At 32.4% G+C, this 27092-nt stretch overlaps 1 protein-coding gene across 1 annotated transcript in view; it reads left to right on the forward strand.

Moving 5' to 3' along the window:
- LRRIQ1 (leucine rich repeats and IQ motif containing 1) overlaps positions 1–25817 on the forward strand; it is a 206090-nt gene extending 180273 nt beyond the window's left edge. The window contains exons 24-26 of the mRNA XM_032297035.1: positions 10659–10791; positions 13552–13612; positions 24930–25817. Of these exons, the coding sequence (XP_032152926.1) occupies positions 10659–10791; positions 13552–13612; positions 24930–24974 (239 nt within the window). The 3' untranslated portion in view covers positions 24975–25817. The remainder of the gene's footprint in view (positions 1–10658; positions 10792–13551; positions 13613–24929) is intronic.
- The last annotated feature ends 1275 nt before the right edge of the window (positions 25818–27092 follow it).

The raw sequence follows: 27092 nt of genomic DNA on the forward strand, positions 1-27092 counted from the left end.
ATTTTGTGTATGTGTTATATTTCAAAATAAAATGGTTAAAAAACCTTCAAAAATTAATTTTTATATGAGTAATAGTTTAAAGCTAAAAAGTAATTTTATAGTGTGGACCTATAATGCCTACCAATACTGACTCATTTCTCCACTAGAATATGAGTAGATAAGGGTTGCTTTTACCTAGTTTTAAATTAAACGTGAAATTTCTGTAAAAAAGACCCAATTCATTTACAAATGAAATTCTGCTACGTAAATTAAAAGTCTATCTTTCTAAAGATAGTACAATAAAAGATAAAACTTTGGCATTAATAAAGTATCCAACTGGAAAACTCTTAAATATTCAGCCAGCTATAGGGATAATTGCTTAATATGATTGCCTATGGACAGCAATAACTTTAGGGCCAGGTTTATTAGTTTCTAATATGTGGTCTTGCATATTGTGAAAGTTATTTTTAATTATTGCTTTGTATAATGCAAGCAGCACTTTCATATATATTCAGTATTTCATGTAAAGTTACCTCTGTATCAGAAACTTACCTATATAATTCAGTTTGACATATATAGAATTCATATGCAGAAGAGTATAATAAAATGATATAAATGCACATAATGGGAATTTCATTATGAACATATAGACATATGTGCTATAAGCATTTCTGTTATACAGCTATCTAATGATATAAAGTATATTTTATTGAGTTCTTGAAGCTTTTATCACTAATGTACCAATATAGTACACGTCTTGGTTTCTTCTGCAGTAAAACTAGTAAAGGAGATAGAACCACCTACTTGTTCCTCAATGAATAAATATACATAAATGAGTAGAATTAGAAACACATTTTCATCAGTGGGTAAAATCCTTTGCATAGAGCAGAGACTTGAAGTCAAAAGCTACACATAAATATATATATATATATATATGTATATATATATATATATATAATCCTTCAAGTAACACATATATATGAACACATATGTGTTCATACATACATATATATGTGTGTGACAATAATATTTATGTGGCTACTAAGACCATGCTATTCTGAAAGCCATACTGATATCATTAGTCGCTCCATTATTCTATTGAGTGGGCCCTAGTTTGGATGACCTACTATATTAACACTCCCTGAGGGAGTCTAGGTTGGATAGAGGAATATTTTTCAAGGATAATTAAATTGAGAGGGTGAAACAGGAGAGAATCATGTCAATGGAGCCTTCTTCATGGTTATTACTAAGCAATTGTTAAAAATTACGTGAAATAGCTTAAAATCAATCAAGACCATCTACTTTTCTTATCTTGTGGAAATTGGTTTTTCTTTTTAAAGACACATTAAAATCCTTACATATTATGAAATAAAATACATTTTAAAATACTGGTTACATATTTAGAATTCTGGTAAGGATTTCTTCCTGGACTCACCCCCAGAAAATTGTTCTGGTTAGTTTTGTGTTAATTCATGAATCTTCCCCTCCTGTCAGTGACCCCCTAGAACCCAAAAGTTGACCTGAATTTAGAGTAAGACCTGGTCTTTGGCAATTGAGATAGCATTAAGGCTTTGCATGATGGAATTCATTTTACATTTTTAAATAAAAATGGTAATATGGCTATTAAATCCTTACTATATGTTAGGAACTCTGTGTTCATTTTATATTATTATTTACATTTTAAGAGGAGAAAACTGAGACAGAGAAAAGAGAAATAATTTGCCCAACATTACACAGCTAGTAAGTGAAAAGGCCAAATTTACTATCAACGAATTTGTGGCTAGGCAGATACAAAGATGAGTAATGTACAGACCCTAGTTTTATGGACTGAATTAATTTATTCTATAATGAATTTCCTATAAGTCACAATTCCAGGACCTCTTGTAATGGAAAATGAGATAGTGTGACAACCTTATGGGAAACAATCATAAACTCCATGGCTACTGGGTAGTTTTAAAAGCAATAGCCTGTTAACATTTACATTGGTATTTCTCAGAAATGGATAAATAGAAGGACACAGACAGAATTAGTATTATTGATTTTTCCTTTTGCATCAGACTTCAATATAACTTGGCATAACACGGTCATTAGTCCTGTCATTTAAAATTTTGGTATTTTCTTTCTCTGAAATTTTTGCAATTACTTTTGATTTTTAAATATTACAATAAAAGATTATTTATCTTAATTACTGAGGTTTTTTGCACTTTCTTAAATGTTATGCATAAGGCAAGTACTTTGCTTGTCCCACTCACCTTACTTTATTCCCAGACCTAATAATAGCAAACACGAAGACACATTACATGTTAAGGTATGACTTAAGCAACTTAGGATTTTCCTGAGTTATGTGGTTCTCTTGAAAGAAACCAAAGCATCACCCTTTATATAGTATTCGGTACTGTACTATAAAGATATTAGTGAGGAAATGCAGCCCAACTGAACAATATACATGGCAAACATATTTCTTTTAATGTGAAATTGTGTATAAGTTGAATACAGAATATTTATTATAATTGGTTAATAAGTACAACTATATTCAATTTGTTAAAGAATGTTTCTGCTATTCTAGAGGCATTCAGTTAAATCTGGTAATTCCATAATATCAAAAAATGTGTCTTGCAAAATCTGAATATTCTCAAAGATATAAGTTAGTAACTCATCTTTATTTTTCTTTGCCTTCATAAAGGTCATTCATATACTTTATGTACTATCCTATCCCCCAAACGGACCAATTTTGATAACTAATTCAAATGTCAGAAACCAGCACACAACTTTCATTCTAGTTTTTTTTCCCCTCTCAGCCATAAAATATAGTGAAATATGTAAAGGAGTGATTGGTGCTGATGTTAGCCTTTGACCTTACATATAGGTTTGGCACTGTTCCCGAAATTTCTGTTTTTTAAAATTTTGAACCAACAATCCTCTTTATTCATGAAGTAATTTTTTTCTGAGTGATTAATTGCATATATACTTAAATATATTTTTAAAGAATAGGGATATTGCTTGTCACACACAAATGGCTCTTATAGAGTTACTGGTTTCATGCCAATGCTGTCAACTTTCCAACAACAGATTGGATTGGTTAAGGAAGAAACCATAAACAGTCTATCAACAAATATTTATACAAATGTTAATGAAATTAAAATTCTGTTAGTGTAACATTTATGCCAAATTCCATTTTTAGTTGTGCTTCATTTGTGAGGCATAATGTAATAACTTATTTTAATAAACACATACAGACCACTTTTGCTTTATAGTGTAAATAAAAAATGTAGTATTGCCCACATAAGATACATAGAATCAGCCATTTATCAAAGTTACCAAAAATATTTCCATTGCATGAATAAGTGTTTTTCTGAACCACAATTATGTCCTCCAAAAACTTTTGGTAAAGAAATGAACTCATCTCTATTCATGAAACCAAGAGTATTTTATTATATTACTGAGAAAAGCCATTAAGGGAAAAGAAAATAGTCATGGGAAAGTTGCCATACGTATTAAAAATATAAATAGCTAGCTTATTTTTCTGTGCCCTAAATGCTAATTGATTCTTAATCGCCCACAGTTTAGGATATTATGTTATATTGAAAATTTAGAAAACTAATTTATTTGAAGCATATGGGTTTAATGAACACTTTTGTTATGCTTTTCATGAAGAAAATAATATTTTCATTAATTTAAAAAGTACTTTATTTCTTTTCATGAACTTCTTAAAACTGCTTTCCTCTATGAATGAATTCATTTCAAACATTTTATAAAGTATCTTATATGAATGAGTAGTGTTTCTTTTTATTTTTCTTTTTGTGTTTTGTTTGTTTGTTTGTTTCATTATTGGAGTTGAAGTCTCACGCTGTCGCCCAGGCTGGAGTGCAGTGGCACGATCCTGGCTCACTGCAATCTCTGTCTCCTGGGTTCAAGCAATTCTCCTGCCTCAGCCTCCCCATAGTAATGTTGGAATTACAGGTGTGCAATACTATGCCCAACTAATTTTTGTATTTTCAATAGAGACAAGGTTTTGCCATGTTGGCCAGGCTGGTCTCGAATTCCTGACCTCATGTAATCTGCCTCCCTCGGGCTCCCACAGTGCTGGGATTACGGGCATGAGCCACCATGCCCAGCCTGGTTTTGTGTTTTAATTCCCTACCATTAGTTGCTAAGTTTTATCCCAATCTAACCCTGACTTTCAAAGCTGAAATTTCTATAATAATAATTAAGTGAATCATGCTTAGACATGTGTTTTCCTCCACAATATGCAGGTTTGTCCATATGCTAAAAACGTCCAAATTCCAGTTCTTTTCTTAGGGCACTGAGACAACATTAATCAGCTATGATGATTATTATTTTATTTCACCAATATTTTTGAGCACCATCCTATTATGTACCACTTAAGAAGATTATATTGTATTAGATTGGTGCAAAGGTAATTGTAATTTTTGCCCTAGATAATAGTAGGCAAAGCAGACACATAGATAAGAAAATAAAATGTAATGAATACTATCATGGGGTCTCTATAGGGTTCTTTGGAATGGGCATCCTTAACCTTATTTAAATAAGGAATTCAGTGTTAGATGATCAGGGAGCTTAACCCAAACAACGTAAGTTCTAAACTGAGACCTAAAGACCTGAACCAGGAATACCGTTGGCAAAGTGAATAGCTCCAAGCATAGAAGACAGTATGGGCAAAGGTCTGCAGTCAAAAGAGAACATTTGAGGTAACTACACTATGTCTGGGGGATTGAGACAGGAACCTAACAGAAATGTCTGAAGGTATAAACTAAGACCTGCGCATTATGCAAAAAATAAATAAATAAATAAATGTTATCTAAAGGCAGTGGAAAACCAGTAATTTAACCTATGAGATGGCACAATTAGATTTGTACTTTAGCAAGATCATTTGTAGTATGGAGATATATCTGTGGGAGCAGATATATGCCAATTAGAAGGCTGTTGCAGTAATTGAGAAGAAACAATGGTAGCCTGAATTAAAAATAGCAGCAGTGGGAATGGAGATTTGACAGATTTAACATAGACGGTAAAATATGCAGTTGGAAGGTGAGAAAGAATTCTGAATCAGTGCCACACTCTGTTTTCTCAGTTTTAAATTGATGATAGTGATAGCATTTTAGAAAATTTAGGAAAAGTTTAAATAATAAACATGAGTTCAATTTTTTGACATGTTTGGCTTGAGGTATCTACTGGGTATATAAGGGAGGGGCTTTGAATACATGTCTCAGAAGGAAATAAAGATGGCAACTGAAAAATTTGAATGGGTATCGTTTAACAGGGAGAGTATAGCCTAAAAGTAAGATGGGGCCAAGATAGAGCCCCAGGGAAGAATCCTGAGATTGAAAAAGATGGCAAGGGAAGAGGAGCCCTTGGAAAAGACTAGGGTTTAGCCATAGGATTTTGAATAAAAACGGAGAAGATAACAAATCCAGGGCAAACAAGCCTTTCAAGAAGGAGGGAGTGGACAACAGTGAATTATACCATAGAGAAGTTAGTAAGATATGTACTTCAAAATATCCCCCAAATTTAGCATTATGATGATTTTGATGCGCACAGTTCCAGTGAAAATGTGTTGGGATAAGCCGTAATGCAGAGGGCTGAAGCATGAATGGCAAGTAAGTCAACAGAGACTGCTCTTTGTCTACTAGTGCAAGAAGCTCATCTGATTAGAGAAGGAGAGACAGAGGAGTCACTGGAGGGAAATGTAAAAAGTCAATTTTAAGGGATACTGAAAACATAGAAGAAAAGGGAAACCGATGGCAAGGGATTCTAGATTATATGGAAGGATTGGGATCTGGAGCACAGTTTAAGGCATTGGGTTTAAGAGGAAGAGAACCTCTTCTATTGTGACAGGTAAGAAAGTTACACTTACACATATGTATGTCACCACATATGTATGAGCAACAGGACTGCTCACTCATCTTCAGAATGGGGCCTGAAGTAAAATGGTTGCAGTGGCAAAAGAAAGAAGGAACCAGATTAGTAGGTTACCCAGGATGTGGACTAGATCTTATTTCTGATTAGATATTTGTACTTAAAGAATGAGTAGCCAGTGTTGAGGACATACAGACCAAACTGAATTACTTCAGAATCTAGGGGGAAAAACATACTTTAGTAGGATGATGATGGTAAAGACAAGTTGTGATGTTGAAACTCAGGTGGAAATATGAGATACAAGAACAGGAATAAGATAGAGGTTGGTGATACCTAGTCCTCTCAGCTGCTAACCCCATGAGATAAGAAACTATGCCTATCAAGTTGACATCAGAAGCCAGCACAGTGCCAAGTAGAGAGTGGGGACTCCTAGCTACTTTCAGAATTGGGAGCACCAACATCTAAAGGAATCTAAAAAGGATCCTAAGAGGAGGGAATACTTAAAGTCTGGTGTCCCAAAGGCCTGCAGAAAAGAGTTATAAGAATCCAGCAGTGAGGTCAGTGAAGAGAATGAATGAATTAATATAATGGTTAGATAAGTCAGTTTCAGCACATCTTACAATATCCCTTAGTGATATTATTTGTGAAAAACAAAATATTGGAAAAGTGTCCAATTTGTCCCTGAAATCCTCTTATATCTCATGCAGTTTATAGAAATGGGAAATACAAACCTGTAAATTATGAAGGGAAAGTAGCCTATAGTTTAGAAGATTTTTGGCAAATATATAAATTTATATGCCCACAGAAAAAGAAAATTGCCCCTTTTGAAGATAGAGTAGAAACTAAAATCAACCAATGGTCAGGGGAAAATATTTGCACCAGTGATAACAGAAAAAGAATCATGAATAGTGGAAAACAAAAAAGAAAAACTAGACTCTAGAAGATAATTGAAGAAAACAAGAAAAATATATTACAGTGTATGAACTAAAATTATTAAATAATTATAGTGTTCAATTTTACTAGCAAAGATGTATAAATTAAGACCATTATTGTACATTAATGCTATCAAATTATCAGCTGTTTCGAAATATTTACTATTTTACTGTTGACCAGGGACTCAGTAAAGTAAGCAATCTCATACAGTATGTAGTAAATGTATGAGACCTTTTAAAACCATTTGACAATATAGATTATATCAAATTCTTCAAAATATTTATACTATTACACATATTACTTTTAATTCCATCTTTTAAAATGGATTAATTATTTATGTGGCCAACAAACTTATGAAAAAAAGCTCCTCATCACTGGTCATTAGAGAAATGTGAATCAAAACCAAATGAGATACCATCTCATGCTAGTTAGAATGGTGATCATTAAAAAGTCAGGAAACAGATGCTGGAGTGGATGTAGAGAAATAGGAACACATTTACAGTGTTGATGGGAGTGTAAATTAGTTCAACTATTGTGGAAGGCAGTGTGTTGATTTCTCAAGGATCCAGAACCAGAAATACCACCGGACCCAGCAATCTCATTACTAGATATATACTCAAAGGTTTATAAATCATTCTGCTATAAAGACATGCTCATGCATGTTACTGCAGCACTGTTCACAATAGCAAAGACTTGGAACCAACCCAAATGCCCATCAGTGATAGACTGGATAAAGAAAATGTAGGCACATATATGCCATGGAATACTATGCAGCCATCAAAAAGGATGAGTTCATGTCCTTTGCAGGGACATGGATGAAGCTGGAAACCATTATTCTCAGCAAACTAACATAGGAACAGAAATCCAAATACTGCATGTTCTCACTCATAAGTAGGATTTGAACAATGAGAACACATCGACACAGGGAGGGGAACATCACACAGTCGGGCCTATCAGAGGGCAGGAGGCTAAGGGAGGGATAGCATTAAGAGAAATAGCAAATGTAGACAAGTTGATGGGTGCAGCAAAACACCATGCCATGTGTCTACCTGTGTAATAAACCTGCACATTCTGCACATGTATCCCAGAACTTAAAGTATAATTTAAAAAGAGATAATTAAAAAGCTATTATACAATAAGTTGGTAGCTCATAGTATAAAACCATGAAAAGTATGTCTGAGTTTTCTATTCCATATAGTGCATTTATTATAATACTAACTGAAAATACAATATGAAGAATATATATAATTATAGTCGGTCTCTCATATCCATGGGTGCTGCATCATGGTTCAGCCAACTGCAGATAAAAAAATATTTTACAGAACGCACTTATACTGAACATGTACAAATTTTTTTCTTGTCATTATTTCCTTAGAAGTATAGCATAACATTTTATATTGTATTGGGTATAATGAGTAATCTATAAATGATTTAATGTATCTAGGAGGATGTTCACAAGTTATAAGAAGATACCATTTCATATCAGGGACTTGAGCATCTACCAATTTTTGTATTCAAAAAAGGTCCTGGAACCAATCCCTTATGGGTACTGAGGAACAACTATGTGTGTAAACTAAAGACTAAACAAAACAAAAAATGCAAAAACAGCTACAAGAAAATGCCTTTAAATATTCTCCAGTAGTTGTCTTGATAATTGTGTTTGCAGATTGTCTATTCTATGACTTTCTACTTTCTAAATTGTCTAATGAGTATGATTTTTATAATAAAATTCAAAAACTGTTTAAATAAAATTACTGAAGGTTTTGTTTTGAAGTAAAAAGCACATATAAACAGTAGAAACAGGAGAATAGCAAGAATCAAAGGATGACATTTTTCTTAAGTTGATGATACAGGGAATTAATTATGCAAGACCCAGAGAAGTAGCAAAGAACTGTGGGTAAAGGGATTAGAGTTCTCCAGGCAGAATGATGCTTCTTTAATATTGAAAGGAAGGAATTACTGGGCAGCCTAACTGGAAATTGTTAAGTATCCGTTAATTAATCCAAGTCATCCTTATTCTTCCTACACAAGTTGCTAAAAGGACGTCTGCAGGCTTCCAAGAATAAATGTTACTTTCCCTTCCTCAGTAACAGGAGTGATTCTGAAATAGTTTTGCTGAGACAGAATCATTCCTCTAGCATTCGAATTGCAGTATTTTCATGTACATCCAGCCAACTTTACCACTATGTTTGTTTTGTTTCTTAATGCTGAGCTCATGCCAATCTACCAATTCATGCCTTGGGGTTAAAATCGTTAATAATAATTGTATCCTTAGAATGAAATCTCTCCTTTTTACTGAGGAATTGTTGTTTAGAACTTTGGCTGAGTTCTGATGTAGAACCACTTAGAGTTTATGATGTGTTATTGTAGAATTGAGGAAAGCTTTTCAAAATGAGTACTATAAAAAGTGACTATTGCAAGTATATGCCACATTTTTAAAATGGGGAGACGGAGATTATTTCTGTTTTAACTAAACGTATACTTGTTACAAAAGGATTCTCTACATATCAAGAGTAGTTGAGGTTCAAGTCCTGGGCTCACTTAATCATCAGGATCGCTGAGTCATCACTGTTTTCTGTCACCGTGCTGTCCATCATCTGGCCCGGTCACTCAAGGAAAGCAGATCAGTAGCTGGGGTTTTGCTAGAAAAGAGACTCAATGAAGTGTATAGCAATGCCAGATCCTCCCTTTGTTTGAGTCTGTTACATAATTTTGTGCAATTATAAGGCTATTTATGAAAATGGAGCCTGCTCATGGATTCAACGGCCAATCCCCTCATGTGAAGTAATTGTTCTTCTAATTGTAGCAACTATGGAATAGTTGGCCTAAGTTCAGGCTTCTAGGGCTGAAGTCATTTTAGAAACATAAGGTGGCATAAGAACCAATAGGAACTTTACTGAGTAACAGAGTTTTAGATACTCAAAGCATCCAGATTTTTAGCTTTCCAGAGACATGGTTTCAACATCTGTTTAAATTGAAAACTAGAGTTATTTCACTAATTACAACAGTAAGTTTTAAGGAAGAAAGACATGTTAGATGTATCATCCTCGACATATTCTGAATGATACATGCTAAGCTTGTGTGTATGTGTGTGTGCACTTACATGCACAGAGCATTCAAAATAGGTTTTGCACCATGCTTTATTCATTTTCCAAACAACTTGCAAATACATAGACTTCTTATGTACAAATATCTATAATGAAAGAATATTTCAAAGTAATAAATTGACATTTTAAATATCAGGTTTTAAACCATGGGATTGTTCTGAGTTTAATTACTGTGACTTAGATTTTAAAAGAGGTCTCCCTTTGGTGTACTTTCAATCAAGTCTATGAAGCCAGCAATCCCCAAACCAAAAATGCTTCAGAACAATTGGTCTTCAGTGTAACTCTGAAATGCATGAAATACTATATTAGCTGACACAAAGCAAGCTCAGTTTTATGTAAATGAAAATTCAACTCCAAATACGCTCAATATAATTTATAAATTCTACATATGGGTAAGAGTGGTATAAGAACAATTAGACTTTAATCCCGAAAGTACAGATAGGGAACAGATGATTTTATATTAGAAGAATTCTACAGTCTACCAAAAAATAACTCTGATTTTTCTAATTAAAAACTCAAAACAAACCCTATAAATGGTGATTGATTTAAAATATTTTTTTAAAAAAATAGATGGATTTGAAACTTAAGCAGGAAAAATACTTAATCTGTGACTTACATTACTTTTCAAACAGATCATTTAGCTCATAAATTAGTCAATTTTTTTTTCTTTCTTTTGATAAAATGTTTAGCCTAGATGAAACTGGTTGGCCAAAGTTTGATCTCTTTAAATGACAAATTAAATGTTTCATATTTCTTTCACAGATATAGAAGAAGACCTTATCCACAAAGAGACCACTGCAAATGAAAAATTAGAAAGGAATCGAGAATATACATACCAATGGCTTCATACACAGGTTGGGGTTCATGAAACAACTAATTCCAGAAATATGAAATGGTGAGGTCATTTCCTCTAAATTAGATTTTTGTATTGTAAACACATCTTGAAAATTGAAACCTAGGTTAATTGTGCTAAAACAAACATGACTTTATAGCCAAAGGCCAATACACCACATTGCTAGGTTATGCAAAGGCCTTTCATACAGAATAGATTTAATTACTCCTATTTTTTACCCAGAAATGTTTGGGAACAACTCTATTCTGTAATGCTTCAAACCAACAGAAGAGCCACAAAATCATTCTATTCTTTAAGTAAAAAATGTGATATTCATTAACCATTTTTAGATATCATGTATCTTGTAGGCTGTGTTTTATTTTGCTTTATTTTTGTTATTTATAAGTTTGACAGTTAAAATTATAATTCAGCCTAGTGTCTGTTACTTTACCAGTCATACAACTCATTTCGGTGATGCCCCAAGACTTCAGTTTTCTCTTTTATAGAGAGAGAATAATTCTAACTCATGGCATAGGAGTGAGCTACAAAATTGAGGATATCAAATGTCTATATTCTGTAGCAACAAGGTACCTTAAGTCTAAAAGTTGCTTAATTAATTTTTGTTACATTAATGTATATACCATTTTACTAGGGCTGCCATAACAAAATACCAGATTGGGTAGTTTCAACAAGGGAAAATTATTTTTTCTCAGCTCCAGAGGCTACAAGTTCAATATCAAGGTGTTAGAAGGTTTAGTATCTTTGAAGACCTTCTCCTTTGTTTGCAGATGGCTACTTTCTTGTTTTATCCTCACACTGTCATTCCTTGGGCTGTGTTGTCTTTGTTCTAATCTTCTCTTTCTATAAGGGCACCCGTGATACTGGATTAAGGCACACCTATATGATCTTATCTATCTTAATTACCTCTTTCCAATCTCTATCTCTAAGTACAGCCATATTCTGAGGTACTAGAGGTTAGAACTTCAACATATGAATTTTAGGGGACAGAATCCAGTCCATAACAATATGATATAAAGCATACATATGCATCCTGAACCAAAGATTTAAGGAAATAAAAGTCCAGAGATGATATTTTTACATAGATCTTAAAGATTTTTGTTTTAGCTACATATATCCACAAAGGGGTAAAGGTGTTATTATAGGCATTTATTAAAAACATATGTCAATATTGAATAAAGTATAAAGACAATTTTAGAAATATTTCCAGGCATTGTGGGTAGTAACTGTTTCACATAAGTATCAAACACACAAACAAAAACCTGTAATTATTACAGTTAAAACTTAGTTTAACAGCATGTCAAAATGTTAAAAACAAATCTCTTTTAATAATATATATAAACAACTTTAATATGTGATCAATCTTATCTATTTAATTCATTTAGAAATGTTAAAAATCATATGAAAATGAAAATAAAACTTTATAGTCAGAATTATGTCAGATTTTAATGTGAACAAAAAAGTAGGAATAAAGGCATTGATATTTGAGAACTTTTATTTTACTAAGTATTAAAATAAATGTAAACACAATTTCTTTTATGTTGTTATTAGTCAATTTAATTAATACAGCGGTGTCTTAGTCTGTTTTTTTGTTGCTAGAATAGCTCAGACTGGGTAATTTGTAAAGAAAAGAGGTTTAGTTAGCTCATGGTTCTGCTGGCTGGGTTGTTCAAGGGACATGGTACCAGCATCTGCTTGGTGTCTGATGCTGGGTCATAACACAGTGGAAGGTCAATGGGGAAGTGGACACATATGAAGGGCAAAACTCAAGGGGTATATTGGCTTTTCAACAACCCATACTCATGGGAACTAATCCAGCCCTGCCAGAACTAATCCAGGCTAACAAGAACAAGAACTTGCTCACTGCAAGAAAGCACCAAGCCATTCACGAGAGGTATCCACCCTCGTGACCCAACCCAAATACCTCTCACACTAGTTTCCAGCACCCAACATTGCTACACTGGGGATCAAATTTCAATATGGGTTTTGGTGAGAATTATATCCAAACCATAACAGAAGGCACCCCTAGAATTATAAACAAATGTATGATAATAGAATGCATAACTTACTATCTCTATTAACCAGATATGAGGTCTTGTTCAGAAAATTAAAAACATTAGAACTGACGTAGTGTTAATAAGAATATATGAAAAATGTTTTAGGATGAAATTTTGATATACTTAAACATTTAACAGTATCCTTTACTCATAAATAAGTTATATATGAAATTTTAAACAATAAGCAATTGTTCATAAACCTTCTCCTTTGAAAATGTAATACATAAAAGAAATAGGTAGTTATATTTTAAGAAAAAAATTATTTTCAAAGACAAGAGTTCTTGAAGAGCCAAATATCATTGTTCTAGTTTTAAACATAATTTTATTTTTTACATAGTATAATGCTTAAAAAACACTAGAGCTATTTTAAAAGTAGGAAGCTTTACCTTTTTAAAAAGACAACTAAAACATGTAAGTACATACAAATAAAATATTTAAATTTTCGATAGTTTATTAAAGATTATTAGTAGTATTCATCAGTTTTGGCTCTTCGCATGTGTTTATGTTTGATAAAGAAGGGTGGTATTAAAGTGCTATTTAGAAATTGAAATTTTATCTCAAATTGATTTTTTAAACTCAGGAAGGATGTACACTTGTACTTATTTTTTGCTTATAACCTAATTTAAGAAAACTGATATTTCCAATTGTAAATAATGGATTTCTCTCAAGCTTTTTAGTTGGGCATTTCTTTTATATGCTTCCTCTACATTTACATTATAAAATACTTTCTGTTTTTGTCACTATGCAGCGATCACTTTTTGCCTGAGTTAGATCCAGATGTGCTTAATGGTGGAAGAGTTCAGCTTGTGGTAAGAAATGTGTTTAAAATTACAGAAAAATGTTGTAGACACTAGTGTTCAATAAATGACACTTTAAAATATGTTCATAATTAAACTATGAAAATATCACAACTGTATCTATTTGGATTAATCTCAAAATATGTGTTAAAATAATTACATCTTTTCTTGGCTTGTAATATAATTTAAAATATGACATTGCTTAAAAATATTAATTTTATATGACAGGTGTAAAAATATTAGCATCCTGCAACTTTAAAATAAAAATTACTCTAGGTGAGAAATTACTCTGAATGGAAAACTGAAACATTTTTCTTGGACATTTTAGAAGGGTAGAATTTGTAGGTTATAACTGGAGGAAATACCAAAGTATCCTCATTACTTGGAAAATCCAGCTATACAAAAATTAACAAATAATTGTGAGCTCAACCACTCTATGTAATAAAGTGTAAATTATTGGAGCTTTTAGGACAACCAGGCTGTAAACATAATGATCAGAATAAAGACTCTATGCAGTATAACTGTATGTGCATTGCTAAAGTCAATGGCACTATATGCTACTAGAAGGAAGACTATGTAAGCAGAAGGGGAATGGTCAATATGGAGTCTAGGAAAGTTGATTACACAAAACAACAATTTTTCAGTACATTTCCAGAAGTTTTCAGAGAAGAGAGTACTCTGACCAATAACAGAAGTGTGTGGCCTCCTTGGTAGGTGAAAATGTATGCATCAAGTGACCCAAAGTTTACAACCAATTACCCCTTGCTCAGATTCTGCATTCATCAAAAAACTGTTTATAATTTAGCTTGTCTTGTAGAATTTTATAGGAAAGGATCATGTGCTTTTTGAATGAAAAGAGTATTATGATTTCCAGAACATTTATCATTTTCTTGATATATTTATCATTTTCATGAACAACTCATGCAAGGAGTTTTCCTGAAAAAGAAGCAAATATTAAGGTAGTCTCTAACTAAAATGCATGTGTTTTGGAAAATATTTATGGAATCTATGCACAGATTTGAGATAACCACTCAACAGATATCTTCTTGCATTTTAATAGAGATCTCTCTTAAGAAAGTGGCCTGCAGATTATCCAAGGAAAATTGCCAATTTAGGCCGTTAACACCACACATATTATTGATTAATGCTTTGGCACAGATTGGTGAGTGACCACTTGAGAGAAATGATTCAGAACATAAGTCTGTCCAGGAATGCCAGGGTAATGAAATGTTATTATATTATGGTCAAGCATGGTGTCTCAGGTATGTAATCTTAGCACTTTTGTAGGCCGTGGCAGACAGACTGCTTGAGTTCAGAAGTTTGAGACCAGTCTGGGTAACATGGCAAAACCCCACCTCTACCTCCAAAAATACAAAAAAAAAAAAAAAAAAAAAGTAGCTGAGCATGGTGGTGCACACCTATAGTGCCAGCTACTTGGGAGGCTTAGGTGGGAGGATCATTTGAGCCCAGAAGATGGAAGTTGCAATGAGCTGAGATTGCACAACTGTACTCCAGAGTGGATGTCAGAGTGAGACTCTCTCAAAAAACAAAAAGGATTATGATATTTAATTTTCCACTTCTAAAAATGAATGGAAATTAATTGGATAGATTACTGATCATAATAGGTCTATGAGATTAATGATTGGATATTAATCCTTTTCCATACTCCATTTTCCACTACATACAAATAAATAACATACATTACAATGATACATTTTGTTTTCACATTGAAGAGATACAACTGAATGCAAAAACAAGGTAAATTGTAGTGGAATAGAAATATCTAGATGTCTTCTTTTTTAAATGAGTAGATGCAGGGAAAGGCATCAGTGGCTTTTATCAAAATAATACAGAGCTGACTAAAGGACTAGAGTAGAAATCAAGAAGAGTATTAAGGAAAGAAAATGCCTACTTGCCCACTTGTGCCAAGGAACTGAAGGCAGATTGTTACACAATTGGGACAAGGCCGTAACTAAGAGGAAAATGAAAAGTAAAAACAGAAAGAAAAAAACACAACTGTTACTATTATAAGATTCTTAAAAATGTAAGAATAACAACCATAATAAAAGGACAGAAAATTATGAAACAAAAGTTGTCAACTGTTAAGAAAGGACAGATGGGTATGCAAGTAAACCAATTATAAGCTCCAGAAATAAGAAAAATTAATTTATATACACTCTAGACTGGACAAAATAAAAGATAAAGTTAGTAAATCAGAAGATCACCCACAAAGGAACAATAATTAGATTGACAGCTGACTTCATACCAGAAACAATGAATGCCAAAAGACAATGGATTTTATTTCTTAATAATAGGGAAGAGTATCATTCAGAATATTCTTTAGTAACCATCACTAGTGAGGCAAGAATAAGGCATAATCAAACATTTAAATTCTAAATATTGAGGATGCTGGTAAATAATATCTCTGTCTTTCAAGCAAGAGCAAAGCATATTGCATGACAGGAATTAGAAAAATGGAAAGAAAATATAATTTTCTTTACATCCAAAAATATATCAGAAGACATGTCAAATATATAGACAATTTTATTGTTAATTGAATTAAATGGATTTCCCAAAACTCCAGAATTTTTTTGCAGAAGACAGAATTATAATTCAGGTTTCCCAGAAACATACTCTTAGTTTTATGTTTGAATGCAGGGAGTTTATTCAGGAGAGCTTTCCAAAATAACTCCTGTGAGAGATGAAAGAGGCAGAAATGAAGAGAGGGAAATGGCAACCTACAATAGAGGTGCGTCAGAGGAAATGAACTCTAGAGATGAGGAAGACCCTTTTGGGTTGTCCTAGTTTGAGGCAAGAAGACCAGGTTTTAATGTTCCTGCAGCTCCTCAAGAGAAGGTGTGACTTAAGTAAGGCAGTTCTCCAGCAAAGGACAATTTCCAGAGAGGGATTTGGCTGAGACCCACCAGGCTGCAATTTTCTCAGTGACTATCTCTGACTCAGTTGTTAAACATGATCTAGAAGAGTATGATAGTACTAAGGTAAGTTTAGTATTAATGAGTACAATAGCTTAGTATAGAAAATGTATAAATTATACCCAAATAAATCTATAAATTGGAATCTCATCCAATATTATAACAATTCTTGTAAGCCTGGTAAATCTCATCTTAAAATATGTCTTGAGGATTAAAAACCCAAGAATATGTGTGTCAACTTTGAAAAAGAAGAGCAAGTTGTGTTACAAGACATAAAGGCTTAGTACAAAGCTAAAGCAAACTTTATGGTTGGCATGGGAATCTATGAATAGACCAATGGAAATGAATAGCAGGGTCAGGTATAGATCTATGACTCTGTGTTATGAAGATTGGAAAGCTGAAATTATTTAGTAAATGGCATTGAAAAAATACAGGAATATGCATGCACACCTTTTACAACAGTGGACAGAATTCGTAAAGTTCAAAGATCCAAATATGAAAGGAAAAGCTGTAAAACAGGTAAAATAAGGAATATCTTTGCAACTTAGCAGTTAAAACTACATTTTTAAAAGGTAAAAATAGTACAAAATATATGGCAAAAATATCTGTTGACTGTTAAATATTTCTTTGTATTAAGGATTTTATAGAAAAGGTTAACAGGTATATGACTATTGTTTTCAGTGTCTAATTTAACAGAGCTTAATATCTAAATATAAAAAGATCTCTCTCAGGTAACCCAATGAATGTATTAGAAAAATAATATAAATATGTGGTTCACAGAGATGATGCCTAAATGGGCAAGTGTATGTGAAGAGATGCTCAGTTTCCAGATGAGAGGAATGAAAATGAAAATTAAGATGTCTTATGGCTATATCAATCAAATGACAAAAATTAAAAAATGGGATAATGCAAAGGGATGTCACCAATGTGGAAATTCTTACGTACAGTTGCTCAAAGTAAAAGCTGGTACAGTCATTCTGGAAAGAAACTTGTCAGTGTTTATTAAAGTAGATATTTGAATACCCTATTAGTCTACAAGCCCATTCTTGGAGGAAAAAAAGATACATATTTTTGGACACACACACACACACACACACAGATACACACACGCACAGATCCACACACACATATACATATACATACACATATATGTTTTGGTATATATATATTTCTGGGAATATATATATCTTTTTAATCTGAATATATTTCTGGAGATATATATATATATGTATGTATATATGTGTGCATATATATGTGTGTGTTTGTGTGTGTATATATATATATATATGTTTATATCCAGATTATTTTAAATACAGCCATCAAAGAATATATACCAAGAAGTTTGTTGCCGTATTATTAATACGCATTTAGAGGCAAATTAAGAACTTTTTAATATTAAAGAAATGAATAATTGGTTGGATATATATTATGGAACACAATTCAGGAGGCAAGAGGAACAAATTAAAACCAGGCAGAAAATGGATATATTTAAATGATATATTATTGAGTTTAAAAATTAATAATACCAATTAATAAATGCCAATTAATAAAATTAATAGCAATTAATAAAAAATAAAAATTAATACCAATTTATTTGTGTTCTTAATTGTTTCTGCTTTAGGCTATGACATATTAATTGGTATCAGACCAGTACTTCTGAAGAAAAACTTTTTTATAAAACCTGGATAAAATAAATCAAACAACTATTTTATAAGTTGGGAAACAGGCAGTACAGGACTATGATCACTGAGATAAAAGAAACACATGAATTTCACAGTCACTTCAGATAACAGGTTGGAAACACTTTCTGGACTGCAGCAGAGGGAAGGGAAGCCCAAAGAGAGCTCAATAGTTTCTCTGAGTTGAAAAGAAAGAGAGAAAGGAGTGTTCAGAGTTGCTGAGATAGCTGGTATTTACAGGGTAAAATACTAGAGGGTTGCAAAAAACGGCATAGTGGTCTCCTTAAGTCTTTTGGCCAAATACTAAGCTCTGTATATAGTGTACTATGAGATTCATTGAGGTCCAAGAGGGAACAGCTACGCGAAATATCTGAATTGAAAAGAAACTCTTGAGACCGTCCAAAACTGTGAAACATTGGAGTTCTTACCTGCTACAGTGGAGAATGTCCGAGACATTTAGTTAAGACCATGTCAAGTTAAATTTTAGGAAGGGGTGACTCTAGGCCTAGATTAAAAACTCCTCTAGATCTAACATAGTAAAACTTAAATCTAAGCCTCAAAAAGACCATACTAATCAACAACTGAATCAACTGCCTGTCAGAATAAAACCTAACAGAGTTTAAAGGATGCTAACAAAATCTACAGATTCAGCAAATGAAATTACAATGTCCAATGTTCAGTAAAAAGTTGCTAATCCTTCAAAGCAGCAGGAAAATGAGCCTTGTAAGAAAAAAAAAATCATCACTGTAACCAAATCAAGTAACCTTTTTAAGATTCTTGCCTGCAAATTATAACATCTATTATAAATACATTCAGAGATTTAAATGTTGAGGAAACAGATGGAAATCTTAATGGAGAAAAGAAACTTTAAAAAATAATAAAATCTAGACATCAAATAAAATCTAGAAAATCTAGAAAAGAAAACTATTTCACTTTAATTGAAAAAAATTGATGGCTGGACTTAATAAATTAGACATTTCAGAAGAAAAGTGTACTTAGAAACAAAGCAAGATAAACTCTCCAAAGTGGAGCAGAGAGAGAAAAATAACTTAAAATAAAAAAATCAAAGTTGGAGTCCTCTGTCAGACAATAGCAAGCAAGCTAATAAATACATACTTGAATTTCCAGAAAAGAGATTAGAGATGAAAAAAAGTGTGAAAACTAATCACTGAAAATACTTAAAATTTGGTGAGAAATATGAGACAACAGATTCAAAAAATTCAACGCAAAATTACACCTATGCACATCGTAATCAAACTGCTAAAAAACAATATGAAAGAAAAAAAATTGAAAGCAGCTAAAGCATACATAATGTACAGGGGGCCATTTGTAGGGATTATGTTTCACTATCTGTCATAAATATTGACATCCAAAATAAAGCAGAAGAACATATTCAATGCGCCGAAAGAAAAAAAAAGTCAACCTTCCATTCTATATCTAGTAAAAATAGAATTTTAATTTACCACATTAGCATTAAAAGGAGAAAAATTATTATCTCAATATATGCAGAAAATTTTTTACCACAAATTCAAAGGATTTATACAAAAATTTGTAGAAAATTAGGATTAGGAGAAACTTTCTTTACTTGATATACTTAGTGGTTAAAGGCCCAATGTTTTGTACCTAATATCAGGAATAAGACAAGAAAATCTGATTGGAAAAGACCATCTGATTTTCACAGATGACATCAACTTGTACATAAATGTCTTAAGAAATCCCCACAGTTATTAGGCATAAGAAGTGAATTTACCCAAAGCCACACAATAAAGATTGATTTAAAATACACTACATTTCTCTATATTAGCAATAAACTTTAAAAATTAAATTTAAAATGTTCATTCATGACAGTATCAAGAAATGTAAAACATTTAAAAGTAAATATTTACATTGAAATGCACAAGCCATCTACACTGATAATTGCAAAGCACTGCTTTAAAATATTTCAGAGACATATCATATTTATAAATAATTTGAAAAACTCAAATTGTAAGAAGTCAGTTCTCTCCAAATGTTCTGTAGATTCAAAGCAATCCCAGTAAGATTTTTGGTAGAAATATATACACTGATATTAAACTGTGTATGGAAATGCAAAGGACCTAGAATAGCAAATGCAATCTTGAAAAAAGAATAGTAAGACTCATGCTACCCTAAATTCAAGACTTGCTGCCAATACCCAGTAATAAAGACTGTTACTTATACATATATATATTTGTGCATATATATCTGTATATACATTTATGTATATATATTTATGTGTGTGTTAAGATACAAGACTCTATCAATGGAAAGAATAGGGAGTCCTGAAAAATATCCATACTTATAAGGTCAATTTATTTTCTATAAAGTATCAAATCAATTTAAGGGGAGAAAGGGTGACACTTTTTATACATAGTGCTGGACAACTAGATAATTACATGAAATAAGAGCCTTGATCCTACTTCTCATCTTATGAAAAATGAATTTAAGATGAATTATGAGCCTAAATGTAAAAGCCAAAATTATAAAACATATTGAAGAGGGCTGGCACGGTGGCACATGCTTGTAATATCAGCACTTTGGGCGGCCCAAGTGGGTGTGTCACACCAGGCAAGGAGTTGGGGACCAGCCTGGCCAACATAGCAAAACCCCGTCTCTACCAAAAATACAAAACTTAGCTGGTCATGGTGACACATGCCTGTAATCCCAGCTACTCAGAAGTCTGAGGCATGAGAATCCCTTGAATCAGGGAAGCAGAGTTTGCAGTGAGCTGAGACCACACCACCTGCACTCCAGCCTGGGCAACAGAGGCAAAGCCTGACTCCAAAAGAAGTAAAATAAAATTAAATAAATAAAAAATAAAACCTATTGAAGAAAACAGAAAGATACATCCACAAACCTGGCATAGGCAAAAAACCTAAACCAAAAAAGTTACAAATCAATTGTATTTCATATTTAAAAGCATTTGCCCTTAAGAAGACACAATTCGGAAAATAAAAAGAAATGAGAAGTCAAACCACATAATCAGAGAAGCATTTACATTCTCTTTCTGTCATAAAGAAATGAAAAGGTGTTCGCTTAGGAAAATAATTAAAGTCACTGTGTAATGCCATTCTACACTTATTATTAGAGTGGTTAAAGTAAAAAATACTGAAATTACCAAGTGTTGAGAAGTACGCAGAGCAACTGGATCTCTCATGAATTGCTGGTGAAAATGGCCCAACTACTCTGGAGAAAAAAAAACATTATAAGTTTTATAAGCTTGTAAAGACTTTGGTACCTTCAGAAGCTTTATAAGCTTCTTATAAAGTTAGATATACTCTTAACGTATGACCTAATGATTCTGATCCTGAGCATTTTTCCTAGAGAAGTGAACTTTATTCAAACAAAAACTGTACATAGATTTTCATAGCAGTGTTATTTGTAATAGCCAAAACTTAGCACAACCCAAATCTCATTGAATGGGTAAAAGAATAAAGAAATGATGGTATATACATGCAATAGATATACAACACACCAATGAAAAGCAAAAAAGTAAGAATGCTTTTGACATATACAAAAATTTCCATAGATCTCAAGAACATTATGTTGAGTTAAAAAGGGCTAATCTCAAAAGATTACATGCTATGTGATTTCGTTAATATAACATCCTTAAAGTCACATAATTATAGTAATAGAGAACACGTGATTAGTTGCCGTGCTTAGGCTGGGGATAGGATATGACTATAAAGGAGAACAAGAGAGTTTCTTTGGGAAGATGAAACAAATTTTTGTCCTAATTGTGATGATACGTGAATCTATATATACTAATGCCATACATAATCTATATGTACACATATGATAAAATATCATAGAACTGCAAAAAAGAAAAAAAATAGTGCACATGAAAACTAGTGAAGTCCTAATAAGGTCGGTAGTTTAGTAATAGTATTGATACAGTGTCAGTTTTCTGGTTTTGTGGATCATGATGTGGTTATGTGAAGTGTCATTGAGGTATGCTGGGTGTAGGGTGCATAGGGAAGTCAGTGCTATTTTTTTGTGACTTCTATGGGAATTTAAAAATTCTATGCGAGTAGAACTTCATGTTTAAGGTCTTTGCACTTTACTGCATGTACATTATGTCTTTTAAACATTTAAAGTGACTTCCCTACCCACATATGTTATATAACAAGACATCTGTCTTATTATATAAGAAAAAGAGTTTGTGCAAAGATGATGTATTACTAATTTAGGAGTATACATAATTTATTTTCTTTACATAAAGTTAAAAAGCTTTTAAAATCATTCATATGTCTAGATATATTACAAATGATTATGTGGTACATATATAGTATATATCATAATTTTGCCATAATTTGAAAAATATTCTAACAGTTAAATGAACTAAATCTAGATTTCATATATATAATATACAGTGAAAAAAGCAAGTCACAGAAAAATATATCATTTATGTTAATTTTGAAATAATACTCTAAAATGTTTAATACATATATAGAAAAACAAAATAGCATGTAAGGGGACTTCATCTTTATAAAACTTGCTTTCTCTCTTTAAAGAAATACCTGGGTAGTAAGTTCATAGATAGTTGCTATTATGTGTGCTGTTTTGTATATCTTCACTTCCAAAAAGACAATACTTTAAAAATTAAAATTAATATGTAATAAAATCTTGTTTATGAAAAAAATGTAGAAGAGGAGGAAATCGCTCTTCTTTAATGTATGAGAATCTATTTTTTAATTAAGTTGCCAAAGTTGGAGGTGAATTAGAATCCAACGCTTGGAAAGTCCTGTCCCAAAATGCGCATCTCTCATTTAATTGTGATAATATAGTGGGGGGCACAGGCTGCAAACCTTGTAGGTAGGGCTATAAAAGAGAGCTGTTCTGAAAACAAAGACCTAAAAGAATTTTGCAAAATCCAATCTAATAAGTGTTTGCCATTAAGTTGTATGTGAGAAAATTCCTATCTGACATTAACTTGAGACTGTTTATTATATTATAGTCATAGAAAATATTGCAGTATTTTAGAATCCAGCATAACTTTTTATAGAATAAGTGTTGAATGTGTGATTAGTTCTTTTCAGTTTTTTTTTTTTAAGTTGGCGCTCCATATCCATGGGTTCTACATTCACAGATTCAACCAACTGTGGATTGAAAATATTCAACAAACAAAAAATAACAATACAACAATAAAAATGATGCAAATAAAAAAGCAATACAGCATAAAAACTATATAACATTTACACATAGTTAGGTATTAGAAGTAATCAGAGATTATCCCAAGTATAAGTGAGGATATGCATACGTTATATGCAAATAATTCTCCATTTTAAATAAGGGACTTGAGCATCCATGGATTTTGTTATATGTGGAAATCCCAGAATGAATCCCCACAAATACTGAGGGACAACTATAAATACATTTTATATTATATTGAAAAAATCCGTATATTCTTTACAATTTCTCTGTTTTTTTTTTTTAAATAGTAAGCAGAGAGTGGTGTTTAGTTGGGAAGTCAATGTTTTCAAAAATAATATCTAAATATTACTGCATATGGGCTGTGCCAGATTCACTGAAAGACATCTAACTAGCCCATTTATGAAATTTTTAGGTTTGCTTTTAAGCTGCTAAATGGCATCATTTTGAAGCCATGTGTTTCTGATAATTTTACTTCTAAAGTTGATTTCCTATGTAATATGACCAAATTAGTAACTGACACTAGTTATTTTCTACTTTGGAAGAAATCATCTTTGGATGTTAATGACTTGGATGATAATAAAATTTTGGAAGTTGTTTATTTACAAATGTTTCCTTGACTGTAGGTTTTGTCTTATTTCAGGGATAGTGGGAATTCTACTTTCTTAATAGGTGTAGTGAAATTATGTCATTACATTTAAATAAATCAACCTCATTTTAAAATATTAAGGCTTATAGTCATAAAGCCTCTTTAGTCTGCAGGAGGATCGCTTATTGGGTTCACATTTTGTTTTTCTTGTTATCTAAGTAGTCTCACCAAAATTGTGGTATTGCTTTGATATTTCCCCTTAATTTTTGACTGGTCATTTTTAAGATTTACCATTGATTGAGCTATTCTAATGAGCTATTCTAATATTAGACATGTATTCTTACATACTATTGAAATACATTTCAAAAATAATGTATAACTCATACAAATCACAAGTGTAAATTCGAAGCCAATTTTTATTTATTTTACTTTAAAGTTTTCTACCAAAGTTTTTGACAATGTAATTATATCACTTAGCCAGTTACATTTAAAAAATGATTGACATTATAGAATAGGTTATATTCTGAACTCAGCAAGAGTAATACTTGCTTACTTAAAAATAGTATGTGAGGCATGACATATGTTAATTAGCTCACTTTAGCCATTCCACTGTGTGTTTATATTTTAAAACATCATGTTTTACATGATACCTATATACAATTTTTGCTTGTCAATTAAGACCAAATCGGGGAAAATATAAATAGATTTGGAAAAATATAAGTATATTAAATAAATGGAAGTTCATATGTTTAAGAGTAGAAAGAAGGTGGGAGGGGATGAAAGGGTGAAGGGCAAATATCTCAATTTTAAAGAGGATAATTTTTGGATTCAAGTTCCTTAAGTCTTTGTAGCTCATCATATGGTGACAGCTTTTTAACCATAGTGGTGGTTTTATGCTTGTATTTTGCTATGTTTAAGTTTTCTTAACATCAAACATTAAGAACAATGCTTTTTCACAGGATTTCAAGCATAGTGTGGTTTTGGTTAAATCCCAGCTACTTTGAGGCTGCTTTGCTTCCCCTCATGGCATTTCCCCCCATTTCAGAACTGAATCCTAATATATCTTTATGTAATGATATTCAACATTATGTACAACAATGTTTTATAGGTAAGAAGCAATTAATTTTGACTCTTAGATTCAGTCTAAGTAATAAAAGTTCAAAGGCAATTTGGGATAATTTAATTTTTATGTTCATTAAATAATGCCCTGAAATATCTATATATTTATAATTATTCCCAAATTAGACTTAAACATAATATTTAATATTGATAATGGTTGTAATGAGAAGATAAAGATTGTCTGTAGCTTTATAGTATGCAAGTATGGGATGAAAGGCATTTCAGAGAATTTTATTGATAAGACTAATACATATAAGTGGTGATATATAAATATTGCAAAAAATAACTGGATATGACATGTCTAACATTCAGTTAAGAATTAAATAGTATACTTGGCAAATAAATAATGTTAAGCTCTTTAAAGTTTCATCAGCTACCTTTGAGATTGATTTTCATCAAAATTACTGTACTAAAATGTTTTCTTTTGTTGTACAGACTCAAATAGCAATCCTCAATTTTATAATCGACTCTTATTTGCAAAAAATGCTTTGACATAGTGCATTTGTTCTGCCTGGGCAGCAATAAAGGATTGTGGTATCATTTTGAAGAAGGTTGTTTGACAGAGCCTGTTTGTTTATTTGGGGTAATGTGAGCTGCATTCAGAAAATGCCATATTTTGTTTCATGATTGTATACATTCTCTTCCATTGCTCCCAGGCAAGACTTGTAAGCAGAGAAGACACGGATTTAGACCTTTTTTCCATGACCAGTAGAAATGCTTTGTCTCTGTGGTTATGAGTTGTCTCCATTCCTACAGCAAGGAGTGGTTGAGTGAGAAGGGCGTATTCTCCAAAGAAACCCCACTAAACAAAAGCACATGGTTTACTGTGGTTTACACTCCTTAGGAATTTATCTTTAGAAAATTACGGTTTGAGTAACTGCTATTACTATTCTCTAAGACTATTCCAAAATAGACTACTTACATAGGAGCCATGCAATGTTCTCAAAACTGGAAGTCCCTTATATATTTCAGGGAAGTGTAGCTCTGGTATTGGAGCTGTTATTCAGCATAGCACCTGTTATTCAGAACCAAGTAAGGAACCTTTCAACACAAAAAATGTGGAGATATTCATACTTTATTGTCTTTTGCCACAACATTCTCATTATAGTGTCTTCTCATTAAAGGAAGAGAAAATCACAATAATGTGACATTTTCATATTACCAAGTTACTTACTTGGATTATAAATTTACAGTTTTTTATAAAATAGTAGGCCAAAGACATAGACAGGTAGTTCAATAGATTAGACACACAAACACAAATAGACACACACACACAGACACACACACACACACACACACACACACACACAGAAAGAGAGAGAGAGAGAGAGAAAGAGAAACTTTACCTCCTAATTCTTGCTACATTACCATTTATGACTACAAGTATAAATTATTTTGTTTTACTTTATGAATATACTCATCACTGATGTTTTATCAGTGAATTTACCTGCCCATTTTGTTGTCTTATTCTCCAAGCTTTCTGCCATCTGTTTCTAATATATATCTGCTGATACAGTTTGGATGTGTGCCCCTGCTCACATCTCTTTGAAATCGAATCCCCAGTGTGGGAGTTGGGGACTGAAAGGGAGGTGATTGGATCACAGGGGAGAATTTCTCACAGTTTAGCAGCATACCCTGTGGTACCATCCTTGCAATACTGAGTGAGTTCTTGTGAGATCTGGTCATTTAAAACTGTGTAGCCCCTCCCCCCTCACTCTTTTACTCCTACTCTGGCCATGTGACACGTCTGCTCCCAATTCACTTTTGCCATGATTGTGAGCTTCTGGTCAGGCCTCAAGAAGCTCAGCAGATGCCATCGTACTTCCTGTAAAGTCTGTGGAACCATGAGCCAATCCAATTAAACCTCTTTTCTTTATTAATTATCCAGTCGCAGGTATTTCTTTACAGCAATGTGAGAACAGACCATACATCTGTTTTGAAAAAGGTTTTTCCATATCTCCATGATGTTTAAGTACCATTTTGAACATTTTGGGAGCTCTGTT

The sequence above is a fragment of the Sapajus apella genome, unplaced genomic scaffold (genome assembly GCF_009761245.1).
Source record: "Sapajus apella isolate SASKATOON/1434 unplaced genomic scaffold, GSC_monkey_1.0 scaffold2, whole genome shotgun sequence".
NCBI classification, from domain to species: domain Eukaryota; kingdom Metazoa; phylum Chordata; class Mammalia; order Primates; family Cebidae; genus Sapajus; species Sapajus apella.